This window comes from Esox lucius, chromosome 8, assembly GCF_011004845.1.
Source record: "Esox lucius isolate fEsoLuc1 chromosome 8, fEsoLuc1.pri, whole genome shotgun sequence".
In the NCBI taxonomy this organism is placed as follows: Eukaryota; Metazoa; Chordata; class Actinopteri; order Esociformes; family Esocidae; genus Esox; species Esox lucius.
In genome coordinates, this window is record NC_047576.1 from 28,172,247 (window position 1) to 28,184,871 (window position 12,625).

Sequence of the window (12,625 nt, forward strand, 5' to 3'; positions counted from 1 at the left end):
TTTGATTTAATAGTTCCGAAGCAAAATGCTGAAAGGGAGTCTATGTATGTTTTCTGAAACAGGATAAAACAGTCAGTGAATAAATAAATGCATTTATTGATTTGATGACATAAATTAAACATACATGTCTAGTGAACAAAATATTTTCTCTGTCATTTGAGAACAAGGATAGATATGTTCTACCCCACTCTGGAAAAAAAAAGAAAAACACCTGCATGTTCATCCCCTTATAATTATTTAATTTCATTCATGCTCAGTTTGCATCACTTATACTGGTTTTAGTAGATTGAGCAGCAGGCTCTTCAATACCAAGTCATCATCCCACCATACAACCAGCATGTCTATTTCACAGGAGCGGAGTTCCGTGGAGTTCACTACTATAATCCAGTTTCAAGTCAACATCAGTCCAACTCAGACTGTATCCACACATCTGAGTAGGTCTAACAGTCCATCCCTATTAAGGAACATTGTCTCACCAGTCTGTTGACATATCACCTCAAATCTGGGTGTCTCCTCTGTAGCCTTCTGACCCACTACCACCACATACGGGTATCCAAGCCGATATGCATCCTTCAGCCTCTTACCAATAGTCATCTGGATGCGGTCATCCAGAACCACCTCTCCCTTTAGCCTTGGTAGAGCCTCTCCCAGAGTGAGAGCCAGCTCCTCAGCTAAACCAGCCACCTCATCCAACTTACTACCCTTCTTGGGGGGTAGAAGACAGACCTGATAGGGGGCAAGCAGTCCTGGCCAGTGGATAGCCTCCTCTTTGGACATGACCTCAATGGCTCCAGCAAGGATCCGGGTCACTCCCAGCCCAAAGCAGCCCATCTCAGTGACAGCAGGCTTGTTAAGGGAATTGTTGAATGTAGCATTGAATACGTGGGAGTACTTAGTGCCTAGGTAGAAGGTATGACCTACTTCTATACCCTTGGTCTCCACCAAGGTGCTCTGCTGGCACTGTGGACAGTCAGTTTGACCTGGTTCCATGGTCTCCACGTTGGCAGAAAAGGAGCAACTATCACAGACCAGTAGTCTGTCCTCTCCAATTTCTGCTGGGAGCTGGAACTCATGGGAGAGCTTACCTCCAATGTTCCCCGTGTCAGCCTGGACCTTGACAATAGGCAGGCCTAACCGAGAGAAGAGGCGAGCGTAAGCCTGACACACAGATTCGTAAGTATGGTATGCAGCCTCCTCGCTCACATCAAACGTGTACATGTCCTTCATGTAGAACTCCCGCCCCCGTAGAAGCCCAAACCGTGGCTTTGGCTCATCACGGAACTTGCGGGTGATCTGCATAGACAAATGAAACCCATCAGTTTATTGCCTTTACAACATCAACCCAGGTGTACGAAACAGAGGAAGCCCGCTATGTATAAAGTACTGAATCAGGCTTAAATCGGGCGCCGTGCTTTGTACTATACCTGGTAGAGCAGCAGAGGAAGTTGTCTGTAGGACAAGATTCCATGGGAGGCCAGCAGCTCTGTCACAGCCTCCTCATGGGTGGGTCCCAGGCAGTACTCAGCCCCGTGGCGGTCCCTAAGGCGGAACAGCTCTTTCCCCATCAGGTCCCAGCGGTTACTGCGTCTCCACAGGTCGGCCGAACACAGGCTGGGCATGTCCAGCTTCTGCCCGCCGATCCCCTGCATTTCCTGGTCAATCAACCTCACTAGCTTCTCTATGGAGCGCACTGTAGCTGGGAGGTAATAGTAGCATCCAGGATTAGAGGGGTGGATTAGACCTGCCTGCAGCATCAGTCTTTGGCTCTTGCAGGTCATTTCCCCTTGTGTATGGCTCTCCTGGGCCACATCACGCAGGTTGGAGGGCTGGAAGAGACGCGAGACTAAGGGAAGGTATGTGCTCTGTCGGTTGATGGAGTCAGTTGGAGTTGGCTTTGGGGCATGTCCAGCAGCACAGCTTGAATGGCTTTTACAGGAAGTGTTCAGGACTCTGGGTAGACGGCACAAGACCCTCGACCAGAGGTGATGCGACAGGACCTCCATTTTAGCAGACTGATATCAAAATCCAAGATATGGGTGGGAGGGGGGAGAGAAAAAGTTAAGTGAGCAAGAAATGTTAGCCAAATTACAATACATTTATTATTTTGAGAAATCTAATACTACAAAAATGTAACCACTGACAGAGTGTTTTTGACTCAACGTTGTCGGACAACTAACACATTAACATGTAGGCAGCCAGACAAGTTAAGATAGCTGAACTCTCCAATAAAGCATGAAAAAATTCAACTCACCTTGTGTAATATTCTGGGAGTTTTAAAGTGAGAGAATATTTTGAATCCGATAAGTTATATTATTACTGTAGTGTAGACAGACCGCACAGAATAATGTTAGCCTAGCCTAGCTAGCCAATGTTAGCTTGTTAACCACTAGCCATGCCATGGGTAGTAATGACTCTCATAACAGGAAATAAAATAAGGTTGCTAGTATTTGTACTGCCACCTACCGTGCTGGGGTTGTTTACGTTGGCTATTCCAAAATCATAATTTCAAAACTGACTTATTTCAAGAATGGACGACAAGCACAGTCCAGAAAGTAGTCCCAAAACGTGTGCCGTCAACCTTTTTTCCTGACCAATGGGTGGGGATCTTATCCGTCTTATGGGAGGAGTATGTTGTTATGGTGAAATATAACGTAAACACTCTAGCTTCTTATGAATATATACAACATTTCCATTCCTCGCTACTCACGAAGACATAATACAATTAAAATGTCCATCCCCACAGCTAAATTGAAGAAACCCACTCTGAAAGTTACACCGTAAGTCAGTAGCGCTACCGTATAAGTGCCTTTGCTTTGGTAGAGGATAATTCATCCTCTAAGTTGAAGCTAGCTGACACCAGTTAACATATTGATATTGTTAACGCTACATACGCTAATTGGCTTTGCAAAACCATAGACCTTTCTTGTACACCCATTGGCTTGGTTTTCAAGGCTCTTCGATAGCACCCTGTACAGTAACACCATGTAGTCTTACAAATCCCCTTTGCCCTCTTTAATACAGTAATCACATGTTAAGATATGAGGATCGTGTTATAGCCAATAACCCTTTTGGATTTTATTTTGTTACGTGTTGTTTTGGAGTGTTGATGAAACGTGCATACGGATGGACTAATTGTGTAGAGGCATTTTTTTAAATAAATCACCCATTTCTAGGTTCAAGAGCTAGCTGCGGTAAGGGTCAAACTTAACACAATGTTACTGTACTCTAGATCTTCCAGGGCAATGAATATCTCAACATCAGGCATACTCCGGCTCAACCGCAGTGCAACATATGCTCGGAGCATCAATGCTTCAGTGAGCAGGAAGAGTTTCTGTTTGGCTGCTGACAGCAAGATCCTTGAAAAAAGCTCTGTTCAAACACCGAAACACACAATTCAGGTAAGTGATATGCCTTTCATTGACAAATGCGCTGTACATGACTTTTACAATCCTTCCCCTGCCAGCTGTTCAAAGGATCAACGTCTTGTGAGCAACATTAAAGAAACACTTCCGGGTCACGAAAATCAGGAAATTTTCAAAATAAAACAGACTAACATATTACTTCAAAACTGACATAAATTGAGTTTATTAATTGTTTAAGAAAATGTACCTCTCAAAACATTGACAACAATTAATATATGATCATATTTAAGAGTCGTTTCAATAAAAAGTGGGTATTAAAACACATTCCAAGGGCAAAATTCAGACAATGCCAATGACTGAATATGGAATACATATTGCCTCATAGCTCATAAACTATTGAATATATGTAGGAAATGTTCAGGAGAATGTGTAGAATAAGACAAACCTGTTTAATCATGGGGAATGGAGTGCTACATCTAGCAACACAATATTTTCCACACCCTCTTTTTCCACAATGTAACTCAATAGATATGAAATACATATTGCCCTATACAAAAAAAAACTATTCTATACGCCACAGTGAATGTATTGTAGGAAATGTTCAGGAGAGTCTATACAGTGATTATATGCAAAGAAATCAAGGGGCACTGTGTATTTGCAATTGTTGCTGGCATTTTACTCCGCCCACCCCATTGGCCACAAAGTAACTTAATGCATATAAAATATACACTCACCTAAAGGATTATTAGGAACAACTGTTCAATTTCTCATTAATGCAATTATCTAATCAACCAATCAATGGCAGTTGCTTCAATGCATTTAGGGGTGTGGTCCTGGTCAAGACAATCTCCTGAACTCAAAACTGAATGTCAGAATGGGAAAGAAAGGTGATTTAAGCAATTTTGAGCGTGGCATGGTTGTTGGTGCCAGACGGGCCGGTCTGAGTATTTCACAATCTGCTCAGTTACTGGGATTTTCACGCACAACCATTTCTAGGGTTTACAAAGAATGGTGTGAAAAGGGAAAAACATCCAGTATGCGGCAGTCCTGTGGGCGAAAATGCCTTGTTGATGCTAGAGGTCAGAGGAGAATGGGCCGACTGATTCAAGCTGATAGAAGAGCAACTTTGACTGAAATAACCACTCGTTACAACCGAGGTATGCAGCAAAGCATTTGTGAAGCCACAACACGCACAACCTTGAGGCGGATGGGCTACAACAGCAGAAGACCCCACCGGGTACCACTCATCTCCACTACAAATAGGAAAAAGAGGCTACATTTTGCACGAGCTCACCAAAATTGGACAGTTGAAGACTGGAAAAATGTTGCCTGGTCTGATGAGTCTCGATTTCTGTTGAGACATTCAGATGGTAGAGTCATAATTTGGCGTAAACAGAATGAGAACATGGATCCATCATGCCTTGTTACCACTGTGCAGGCTGCTGGTGGTGGTGTAATGGTGTGGGGGATGTTTTCTTGGCACACTTTAGGCCCCTTAGTGCCAATTGGGCATCGTTTAAATGCCACGGCCTACCTGAGCATTGTTTCTGACCATGTCCACCCCTTTATGACCACCATGTACCCATCCTCTGATGGCTACTTCCAGCAGGATAATGCACCATGTCACAAAGCTCAAATCATTTCAAATTGGTTTCTTGAACATGACAATGAGTTTGCTGTACTGAAATGGCCCCCACAGTCACCAGATCTCAACCCAATAGAGCTTATTTGGGATGTAGTGGAACGGGAGCTTCGTGCCCTGGATGTGCATCCCACAAATCTCCATCAACTGCAAGATGCTATCCTATCAATATGGGCCAACATTTCTAAAGAATGCTTTCAGCACCTTGTTGAATCAATGCCACGTAGAATGAAGGCAGTCCTGAAGGCGAAAGGGGGTCAAACACAGTATTAGTATGGTGTTCCCAATAATCCTTTAGGTGAGTGTTTATTGCCCTATAAAAAAAAAACTGTTCTATGCGCCGCAGTGAATGTATTGTAGGAAATGTTCAGGAGAATCTATCGAGTGATTATGTGCAAAAAAAACACTGCGGCGTATTGCCCTTTTTTAAAGGGCAATATATATTTCATATCCATTGAGTTACATTGTGGCCAATGGTATGGGCAGAGTAAAACACCAACAGCAATTGAAAATACACAGTACCCCTTGATTTCTTGGCATATAATTATTCTATCCACTCTCCTGAACATTTCCTACAATCCATTCTTACAATATACACTAAGCAAAGTGTCAAAATCGATACATTTAATATGTATCTATTTTGAAGGCAAAATCTGAAACCTACATCTCTCTCTCACAGGTCTTGGATGAGAATGGCAAGGATGTCACACCACGGCCTGTGTACCAGCCAGACCCAGCGGCCGTGCAATCTAAACATAGTAAGATCTTTGCCAGCGACACCTCTGGCGGCACCATGTCAGACTTTTACTCTACCACATACCAGACAACAACCAACGCTAGTTTTGCTGGAGCCTTTACCAGGTAATACATTTCCTGTTCACTTTTTACATGTGTTTATTAAAAGGCAATATGTGTAACTAACTATGGTTGTTGGTCTATGTGCATCTTTGAATACTTTAATCTCATGCTTGTAAACATGTTTTAAGTGATATGAATGGTGCTAATGGCAGTATTGTTTCCTGTTGTATGTCAGGTCATTGTTTGGAAGCGGCTCAGTGTCCATAGGAAGCCAGTCCATAATGGAATCGATGTCTGAAGAGATTGAAGACCCGTCTTCCAAAAGGGACAACTCCATCAGTCTCTCAGGTTAACATTATTTTAGTGATGACGTTACAGTCGACTTATGCCACTGTAACAACAGCTGATATTTACCGCTATGATTTGTATGATTATACATTTTGTTACCTGACAGTTGTTTTTCAACCAGATTGCAAGTATATGTAGTCTGACAATACCGGAACACACAGTATGTCAAGAAACTCTATAAATGTGTCTTAAGTGGAATGCACCGTTTTCATACATTTTGTTAAGGACATTTGGTATGTAATATGTACAGTATAAACATAAATAAACAACCAGGATAGTTTTACTCCTGTTTTACATCCATATTTATGTCCTATCAGATGTCCAGGTGAAGAGAGAGGAGGTGAAGGAGTTGATACAGGAAGAGATGTTGGATGACATGGTGGATCTGTACCTTGTTGAGTCGGACACTCTGTGCCTACTGGACATGCCGGCGATCTCTGTGTCCGTTGACTCTATGGAAGCTGAATCTGTCAAGTAAGCACTCTGTCTTTCCAGATTCTACTTCCTCATATGTCAATTAAAATCATTTATATTGTAGGCACAGAACACAGTAGCTCATAATGTATAATAGATCCATGGTTGAAATGTTGCTTTGATAACTTGGCACGTGACTTTCTCGTGTGTTGGATAGAGAGAGGAACAGTCGGTACACAGAACTCTGCAAGAACCGAACGGGGAACGATAAGTACATGGGGCGTTCCATGCAGACATTCAACGGCGCCTCAAAGACCAAGGAGGTCCAGAGTGAAGCCATCACCATGGCGGACGCAGGTCAAACATCTATGTGTATTTCCTCTTCAGTAATCCTTGGTCAATCTCACCTTACTCCCAGTCGTAACGGCTGAGACTCACTCCCCCTTCTCAACCCCCACCCTCACTTCCTTATTGAATACATCGTTTTCTTGTTTTTATCGTTCTTTTACCGCATGTTATCGTTCTCTTAAATGTACATTTCACTGGTTTACACGGCTACTGCATATCTGCCTTCATGAAACATATCTGAAGAAACAAATAAAGGAAGGTTTTTGGGCTTTGGCCTTTAAACCTCTGAACAGGCTCTCTCTGTCTTCTGCACCTGATGTTTTAAATGCTGTGTTCTCTGAACAGCTACCATCGCCAACAACTGGGACATGTATGACTCGTTCTGTAGCGCTGGGCAAGGAGAGGTTGACTTGTCCACAGACACAGACAAGGCTAGCATCGCTGAGATGATCCACCAGAACCATGGACCCACCAGAACCATGGAGAGAACCATGTCTGTAATCAGCAGCAGTACAATAGGTGTAGTTACACTGACATGACACCAGTAAAAGGATTGGAGTAGCTTTGTATTTGAAAGAAATTAGCAGTGTTCTTGAGCAGTGCTTTCTCTTCTTTAATTACATGTAATTATATTGAAATGTATATTTCTCTCTATTTCAGTGAGCAGCTCTAGCTCGCGAATGGAGATGGAGCCTTTTGTTGTCCCGTCAGAGAGCAAACCGGACCCAGAGCTGATTCTTCAGTCAGAGGAGTTCCAGCAACATCTGTTTGTAATGGAAAGGATCATTTTGGAGAACATCTACCAGCCAAAGTTGGCTGCATACAGACAGCTCCCCACGCTGGAAGGTATGGTATTACTGCTGCCTGGAGCTTGGTTAACAAATGATTAGATCTCGGCATAACTAATTATTATTATTTACCGCTTCCATATATATTCAGCTAACACTTTTCCAAGTGTTAGCTGAATTTAACATTTTTAGTTAGTCCAAATGTAGCTTGAACTTAAGAAAATGTTGGAATCATGTAACTGAACAATTGAGTAAACAAAAAAGGCTGTGGAGCCAGTTCCATAATGACAGTTTCCTGAATTTTATGCTACTATGTTGTTTCTTGAACAAAACATTTTATCAGGTTTGGACCATATCTTCATCAATTTCAATTCATATTTGTAAAGATACATATTTTAAGCCTTATGACTGATGGTTGTTGGCTGTGCTATCCAGACCCTGACAGCATGCCCAAAGCTGTTCCAATGGTGGTGAGTAGGAGAGAGGAGAGTTCCCTGGATGAGGAGGGCCCTCCAACCCCAGCCCTGGAGCGCCTCTGGTCCTTCAGCTGTGAGCTGACCACAGGACGAAATGTCAGCAGCATGGCCTGGAACAAAAGAAACCCAGTACGCACCAGTCGCACCCCAACAGTGCTTATTTATGTGCCAAACTAGTCCACGATGGTGGTCATCGCAATGATTCTGTTCAAAGTCAGTTCAAATTGTAAATGACAATGTCTCGTTCTCCAGGACCTTCTGGCTGTGGGGTATGGACAGTTTGCTTTTAAAGACCAGAAACCAGGCCTGGTCTGCTGCTGGTCTCTGAAGAACCCCTCGGTATGTCACTGACGCCTCACAGTCTCCTCTGGCCTTTATCATGCCAAACATTCAGCAAGAAAGCACAATAAGAAATGAAACCAGGCTACTGTACCTGTGCCTGTTTGAGAATAGGTGTTTTGTGTTTAAGCTCATGAGTGTTGTGTCTTGGACCTACAGTGGCCTGAGAGGATCTTCACTTGTCAGAGTGGAGTGACTGCTCTGGACTTTTCGGCTAGCAGTGCCAGCATGCTAGCTGTTGGGATGCATGACGGCACCATAGCCACCTACAACGTCCAGAGCAGAGAGAAGACACCAGTCATAGACAGCAGGTGGATCTGTCACCTCAGATTAAGAGAAATGTTGCTTTAACCCAGGTAGCTTCATTCTGATAGTATTCAACTAACTGGTATTTTCACTAGTCTGATTAGCAATCCAGTGTGAAAATATCTGAATAGGTAAAAAGACCAGTTGGTTGAAAACGATTTGAAATTGGTTTGCCTGTGTGAATTCAGTCATAAAACGACAACAATAATCGGCGTGTTTCTTATTTCTAAGACAGCAGGTGGTGCCATACTCTCACAGAAACTCAGACTGCATGATTTATAAAGCATACCCCAGATCCACCCACTTTTCTGCTTTTTCCATCGGCTTTACTTTAATGATTAATCATTGGAATAGGCCTATGTTACCGTTATTTTATTTAAAAACCTGACCTTTTTTCCAGAGACGGTTGAGTTGCACAGCCTGGTCATGTTTATCATGGTGTTGAACAGAAATGGGAAAATAGATGCCAAACGTGATGCACCAGGAACAAGAAGAGCAGCCATTGTAAACATAGAATGAGCCTTTTCATGAGCTGGGACTTTACAACAACTTTGTTTCCACTGTTTTACCTGATGAAAGCATTATATATTTCTGTGAATCAAAAGGAGATTCACAATTCCATTAAATATCTGCTGTTTTTACAGTCTCTCCAGTGCCTTGGTTATCCCTGTTTCTCATTGTCTGTCTTATTTTGTTATGAATGACTACTTAATTTAATTATTTAATTCTGAATTGCCAATTGCTTTTTAATTCCAATGTAATTCTTGACTATGAATTTGAATTGGTAACTTCCCAAAAACTGTGACTATGCACATGGGTGTGGCCATATATGTAAATAATCTATTGTGTTTGTTGAAGCACATTTACCTGTATTTCTGTGTCTTTTTAGTGACTGTGTCCACAAGCACACTAGCCCAGTGTGGCAGGTGAGGTGGATAAACCATGAGAGGGCTCTGTCAGGGGAAGATAAGGGAGAAGCACTGATCTCTGTGTCTGCAGATGGCCGAATCAGCAAGTGGTTCCTGCGAAAAGGCCTTGACTGCATAGGTACTGTTTCACTTTTTGAAAATCTTAATGGAGGACTAGAAAGCCAAATAAAAATCCAGTAGGTAGGCACTGGTTCCTAGAACATTTTTTTAAGCAGAAATCCAATAAAACTCCTAATATATGAAAATGGCAATAGGAATAACAGGATGGTTTCTTTTCACATCACATGATAGAAAATCCTAAAGGATTATTTTGTTTACAGTTTACTTTTTGCCAGACAATTGCAGACCTCTTCTCTTAAGAATCTTCCAGTCATAAGTGTTAAAATGATGTTAACCTTTGCCTTCCCAAGACCTGATGAAACTAAAGAGAACCAGGAATGACAGATTTAAGAGGCAGGTTGGAGAGAAGGAAAGAAAGAGCGAGGCATTGATATCGCGCCAGGCACCAGGGCTCTGTTTCGACTTCCATCCAACGGTCAGCAATGAGTTTGAATGTTATTACATTTTCAGTGGTTACACATGCATTGTTGCAGCTACAGTACTTAGCTATACCTTTGAATTACTTGCGGAACTGTGGCCATTGACAAAAAGCTTCCATCTCCTATTGTTTTGTGTAATTTATTTCAGATGTGTTACTGTACATGCATTACTTCTGTCTTAATACTTGTCAGTCCTGTGTTTGTAGGACTCCAACATCTACCTGGCAGGTACAGAGGAAGGCCACATCCACAAATGTTCCTGTTCCTACAATGAGCAGTTCCTTGAAACATACCAAGCACACAAGGTGTGAACTTCTTACAAATGCCTTTTAATTCAATGGATACAAAAACAAATCCTTAACTTCTCCACATCCTGGTTCAACTATAATCCTAGCTTAATGTCTACATCTTGGTTCAGCCCTAACTTCATGTCCACATCTTGGTTCAGCCCTGATTCTCACTTCACGTCAAAATCTTGGTTCAGCCCTAACTTCATGTCTACATCTTGGTTCAGCCCTTACTTCATGTACACATCTTGGTTCAGCCCTTACTTCATGTGCACATCTTGGTTCAGCCCTAACTTCATGTCCACATCTTGGTTCAGCCCTAACTTCTTGTCCACATTTAGGTTCAACCCTTGCTTCATGTCCACATCCTGGTTCAACCCGAACTTTATGTCCGCCTTGTGGTTTTTGCCTAACCATAGCCCAATCACAATTCTCACCCTAGGCTCCATTTGCTTCCAGGGTCCTCTCTACAGGATTACATGGTCTCCATTCTGCTCTGACGTCTTTCTAAGCTGCTCTTCTGATTGGACAATCCAGCTGTGGCGGCAGGATCTGTTCACTCCTGTGTTGGGCTTCATGTCCACCCAGAGGGCGGTCTATGACGTCATGTGGTCCCCTAAGTGGGCCACTGTGTTTGGGGCAGTCAACGAGGGACGCATGGAGATCTGGGACCTGGGAGCCAGCATGTGAGTAGTCTGTTCTCTCAATCGTGCTCCTTTTCAATTACTTTCTCTATCTAGTTCCTTCTCTTCAAATAATTTCCCAAATATATTAGTCATCAACACTAATGACTGGATCAATAACCACAGTCACAATCCCATGTCCTTCTTCTCAGCCTGGACCCCACCATTGTGAACCCGGCCAGTCCAGGGGTAAAGTTAACCTCCCTGCTGTTTGCTACTGAGACAGACTGTGTCCTGGTGGGGGACAGTGATGGACAGGTCAGCGTCTACCAGCTTAAGAACTTCACTGCAGGAGAGGGAACTCAGGTGAGCAGGAGATCAGAGTGCCCCTGCCTTGAATGGATTGGTACCATGGATTGGTACCGGTGTTAAGTTTCTGATTACAGACTGTGTCTGTCTGTGCGTGCTGGCTAACTGTAGTTACCACTCAGGGCAAATTGAGCTCACAGTAAAACATCCATGTAATACACATGTCATGTGTAACATGCTGTCTTTTGTCTGTCCTCTCAGGTCGGCACATTAGAGGACATCATCGGCTCCACCTTGGCCAGTCAGCTGTGAAAGGGTACACATCTTTGCCATAGGTGTAGGGTAGAAGGAAACACTGGGTCTGTGTGTGTCTAGAATTACGTTATGTTTGGTCCCCAAGGAAGTGGGAGACAGGACGTCTCCATTTTACAACCTCCAATGAGATTAGTGAAGAGTATGTCTGCAGACAGAAGGCGTCTTGGCCTCTTTTGGTTTTATATTGAAAATAAAAATGTCTGAAAAACATACAATTTCTGCATGTGCACTGTCTCTCAAAGTTCAGATCAATATCTACAATCCTGTTTCCACAAAAGTTGGGATGCTGTGTAAAATGTAAATAAAAACAGAATGCAATGACGTGCAAATCATTTAAACCCTATATTCAATAGAAAAAAGTACAAAGGCAACATATCAAATGTTGAAACTGAGACATCTTATGTTTCATTTTGGGACAGCGTCAACAAAAAACTGGTTGTGTGATGCAAAAAAACAAAACCTGGTGGAATATCACACAACTAAATAGGTCAATTGGCAACCGGTCAGTAACATTATCGGGTATTAAAAGATCATTCCAGAGAGGATGGACCTGTCAGAAGTGAAAATGGGGAGGGGTTCACCACTCTGTGAAAGACTGCATGATTAAGTAGTGCAACAATTTAAGAATAACGTTTGGAAAGAGTTTGGGGATCTCATCGTCCACGATATATAATTAAAATGTTCAGAGAATCTGTAGAAATCTGTGTAAGGTACAAGGCTGAAAACCAATATTAAAAACAGACACGATTCTGTAGTGGACATTACTGCATGGGCTCAGGAACACATTTGAAAACCACTGTCT

The 12,625-nt window shown here is 42.6% G+C and overlaps 2 protein-coding genes across 3 annotated transcripts; one reads left to right on the forward strand and one right to left on the reverse strand.

Annotated features, from left to right (window-relative positions):
• Positions 1-83: 83 nt before the first annotated feature.
• Positions 84-2,457, reverse strand: pars2 (prolyl-tRNA synthetase 2, mitochondrial). The gene is made up of 3 exons (XM_010872410.3): positions 2,252-2,457; positions 1,425-2,012; positions 84-1,293 (listed from the first exon to the last, which is right to left on the reverse strand). Exons 2-3 carry the CDS (start codon positions 2,001-2,003, stop codon positions 412-414), a joined length of 1,461 nt encoding a protein of 486 aa, XP_010870712.1. The 5' UTR covers positions 2,004-2,012; positions 2,252-2,457; the 3' UTR covers positions 84-411.
• Positions 2,458-2,680: 223 nt separating this feature from the next.
• wdr78 (WD repeat domain 78) lies at positions 2,681-12,035 on the forward strand. Of its 2 annotated transcripts, none has more exons than XM_010872411.4 (17): positions 2,681-2,777; positions 3,230-3,398; positions 5,684-5,865; positions 6,038-6,150; positions 6,468-6,624; positions 6,782-6,921; positions 7,258-7,431; positions 7,573-7,758; positions 8,136-8,305; positions 8,429-8,515; positions 8,675-8,826; positions 9,711-9,868; positions 10,161-10,285; positions 10,496-10,594; positions 11,036-11,262; positions 11,412-11,565; positions 11,770-12,035. In XM_010872411.4, the coding sequence occupies exons 1-17, from the start codon at positions 2,728-2,730 to the stop codon at positions 11,818-11,820; spliced, it is 2,394 nt and encodes a 797-aa protein (XP_010870713.2). In that variant the 5' UTR covers positions 2,681-2,727; the 3' UTR covers positions 11,821-12,035. The 2 variants fall into 2 exon arrangements, with proteins under 2 accessions (XP_010870713.2, XP_034149742.1); XM_034293851.1 differs by lacking the exon at positions 2,681-2,777 and adding an exon at positions 2,855-3,136.
• Positions 12,036-12,625: the final 590 nt, after the last annotated feature.